The sequence below is a fragment of the Rhinopithecus bieti genome, unplaced genomic scaffold, assembly GCF_001698545.2.
Source record: "Rhinopithecus bieti isolate Rb0 unplaced genomic scaffold, ASM169854v2 scaffold_67403, whole genome shotgun sequence".
In the NCBI taxonomy this organism is placed as follows: Eukaryota; Metazoa; Chordata; class Mammalia; order Primates; family Cercopithecidae; genus Rhinopithecus; species Rhinopithecus bieti.
The window spans coordinates 5,044-7,826 of NW_016825126.1; the positions used below are offsets into that span (position 1 = coordinate 5,044).

General features: G+C 51.6%; 1 protein-coding gene across 1 annotated transcript; it reads left to right on the forward strand.

Moving 5' to 3' along the window:
• Window positions 1-183: 183 nt before the first annotated feature.
• On the forward strand, window positions 184-1,041 carry LOC108522538 (transmembrane protein 150B-like; the record flags this gene model as incomplete). The annotated part of the gene is made up of 3 exons (XM_017862796.1): window positions 184-278; window positions 378-445; window positions 670-1,041. Coding segments are annotated over 3 exons (369 nt in total), but the record flags the coding sequence as incomplete, so codon positions are not given.
• Window positions 1,042-2,783: the final 1,742 nt, after the last annotated feature.

Sequence of the window (2,783 nt, forward strand, 5' to 3'; positions counted from 1 at the left end):
GGACTCCTGGGTCTGAGGGAGGAGGGGCTGGGGGTTCTGAACTCCAGGTCTGAAGGAGGAGGGGCTGGGGCCTGGACTCCTGGGTCTGAGGGAGGAGGGGCTGGGGGGCCTGGACTCCTGGGTCTGAGGGCGGAGGGGGCTAGAAGTCCTTGTTTGTTTGGTTGACAGAAGGAAAAGTTGTAGGTGGGAGTCGCCACTCACTCTGATTTCCCCCGTAGTTTTGCCATTGCAGTGACCAACAGGACTGTGGACCTCAGCAGAGGCTTTCCCTACATCAGGTAGTCCTGCCCCAGGCTAGGGATTTGGGGGTACTGCCGCTGCAGGAAAGTGGAGGCCCTGGCTTGGATGGCCCAGGATGACCCCTTTGTCTTCCCCAGCATCTGCGGATCCTTCCCCCCTCAGAGCTGCATCTTCAGCCAGGTGCTCAATATGGGAGCTGCTCTGGGTAAATATTGCTCAGCCCTTTGGTTCAGTGCTCCCCAGCCCAGCCAAGCGAGCTCCGAGACGGCTCCTTTCTCAAACCCAGGAGTCCATGCCCCAGGCCCCTCTTTCCCCAAAATCCGGGAGTTTGCCGCCTTCTCCCTCACTTTGCTCCCCTCCTTTCCCTCACTGGGTCCCAGGAGTCCCGGGTGGGTCTCCCTCCTACTTCCTTCTCCCCTCTCCTCCCAGCCGCGTGGATCTGCATTATCCGTTACCACCAGCTCCGGGACTGGGGCGTCGGAAGGTGGCCTAACCAGCTGATCCTATGGACGGGTCTTCTCTGTGCCCTGGGCACCTCCGTGGTAGGCAATTTCCAGGTGAGACCCAGTTGGTGCCCAGGGTCTGCCCTCTCCGACATCTGGAACTACAACTCCCAGCATGCCCCGCGGCCATAGGCTTATTGTCTCGCGGCTGGTTCCCGCGCGGCCTCCTGGGACTTGTATTTTTCTTTGGCCAGTGGCCTTGGACCGGCTGGATTCCTTTGCTTTGTGAATGGGGCACTCCGAGCGAGGCTGTTTGTATGTAGGACTTCTTTGACTCCGAGGAGGTTGGGATAATTTTCTGCCAGCCCCTCTCCCCAGCTCATTTAATGATGAAATTACTGGGCCAGGCGCAGTGGCTCACGCCTGTAATCTTAGCATTTTGGAAGGCCGAGGCGGGCGGCTCATTTGCGATGAGGTGTTCGAGATCAGCCTGGCCAACATGGTGAAACCTCGTCTCTACTAAAATATACAAAAAGTAGCCGGGTGTGGTGGCAGGCGACTTAATCCCAGCTACTTGGGAGGCACAGGCAGGAGAATCATTTGAACCCGGGAGGTGGAGGTTGCAGTGACCCGAGATCGAGCCATTGCACTCAAACCTGGGGGATAAGAGCGAGACTTCTCTCAAAAAAAAAAAAAAGAAAAGAAAAAGAAAAAAAAAGATGAAATTACTGGCCGGGCTCTGTGGCTCATGGCTGTAATCCCAGCACTTTGGGAGGCCAAGGCGGGTGGATCACCTGAGATCAGGAGTTGGAGATCAGACTGGACAACATGGTGAAACCCTGTCTCTACTAAAAATACAAAAAATTAGCCAGGGGTAGTGGCAGGTGCCTGTAATCCCAGCTACTCAGGAGGCTGAGGCAGGAGAATCGCTTGAATCCGGGAGGCGGAGGTTGCAGTGAGCCAAGACCATACCATTATACTCCAGCCTGGGCCACAAGAGTGAGACTCAGTCTCAAAAAAAGAAAAGAAAAAGAAAAACAAAAAAAAACAAAAAACAAAGAAAGAAAAGAAAAGAAATTACTGAGGCTGGGCACAGTGGTTCATGCCTGTAATCCCAGGACTTTGGCAGGCGGAGGCTTGAGCCCAGGAGTTCGAGACCAGCCTGGACAACATAGCAAGACTCTGTCTCTACAAAAAATAATTAGCCAGGCGTGGTGGCATGCACCTGTAGTCCCAGCTATGCAGGAGGCTGAGGTAGGAAGATAGAGGATTGCTTGAGCCCAGAAGGTCGAGGCTGCAGTGAGCTGTGATTGTGTCACTGCCCTCCAGCCTGGGGAACAGAGTGAGACCCTGTCTCAAAAAAGAAGTGACTGAGATTTACTCATTCTTCATGTTAGGCAATTGACTAAACATTTGGCAGCCATTGGCAGCAGGCTTTCCATTTTGTACATGACTTCATTCCATCTCCGTAAAGACTCTAGCTAGGTCTGTCCTTATTGCCCGCAGACCACAGAGAATATATATACACATATATGTGTGTGTGTGTATATATACATATATGTGTATATATACATATGTGTATATATGTACATATATATGTGTATATATGTGTACGTGTGTGTGTGTATATATACGTACATATATATATGAGATGGAGTCTTGCTATGTCACCCAGACTGGAGTGCAATAGCACGATCTTGGCTCACTGCAACCTCTGCCTGCCGGGTTCAAGCGATTCTCCTGCCTCATCCTATCAAGTATCTGGGACTATAGGCACCCACCACCACACCCGGCTAAATTTTTTTTTTTTTTTTTGTATTTTTAGGAGAGACGGGATTTCACCATGTCGGCCAGGCTGGTCTTGAACTCCTGATCTCAAATGATCCACCCGCCTCAGCCTCCCAATGTGCTCTGCAACTATTTATTTATTTATGTATTTGAGACAGAGTCTTGCTTTGTGGCCCAGGCTGGAGTGCAGTGGTGAGATCTTGGTTTACTGCAACCTCCATCTCCCGGGTTCAAGTGACTCTCCTACTTCAGCTTCCAGAGTAGCTGGGATTACAGGCACTCACCACCACACCCGGCTAATTTTTGCATTTT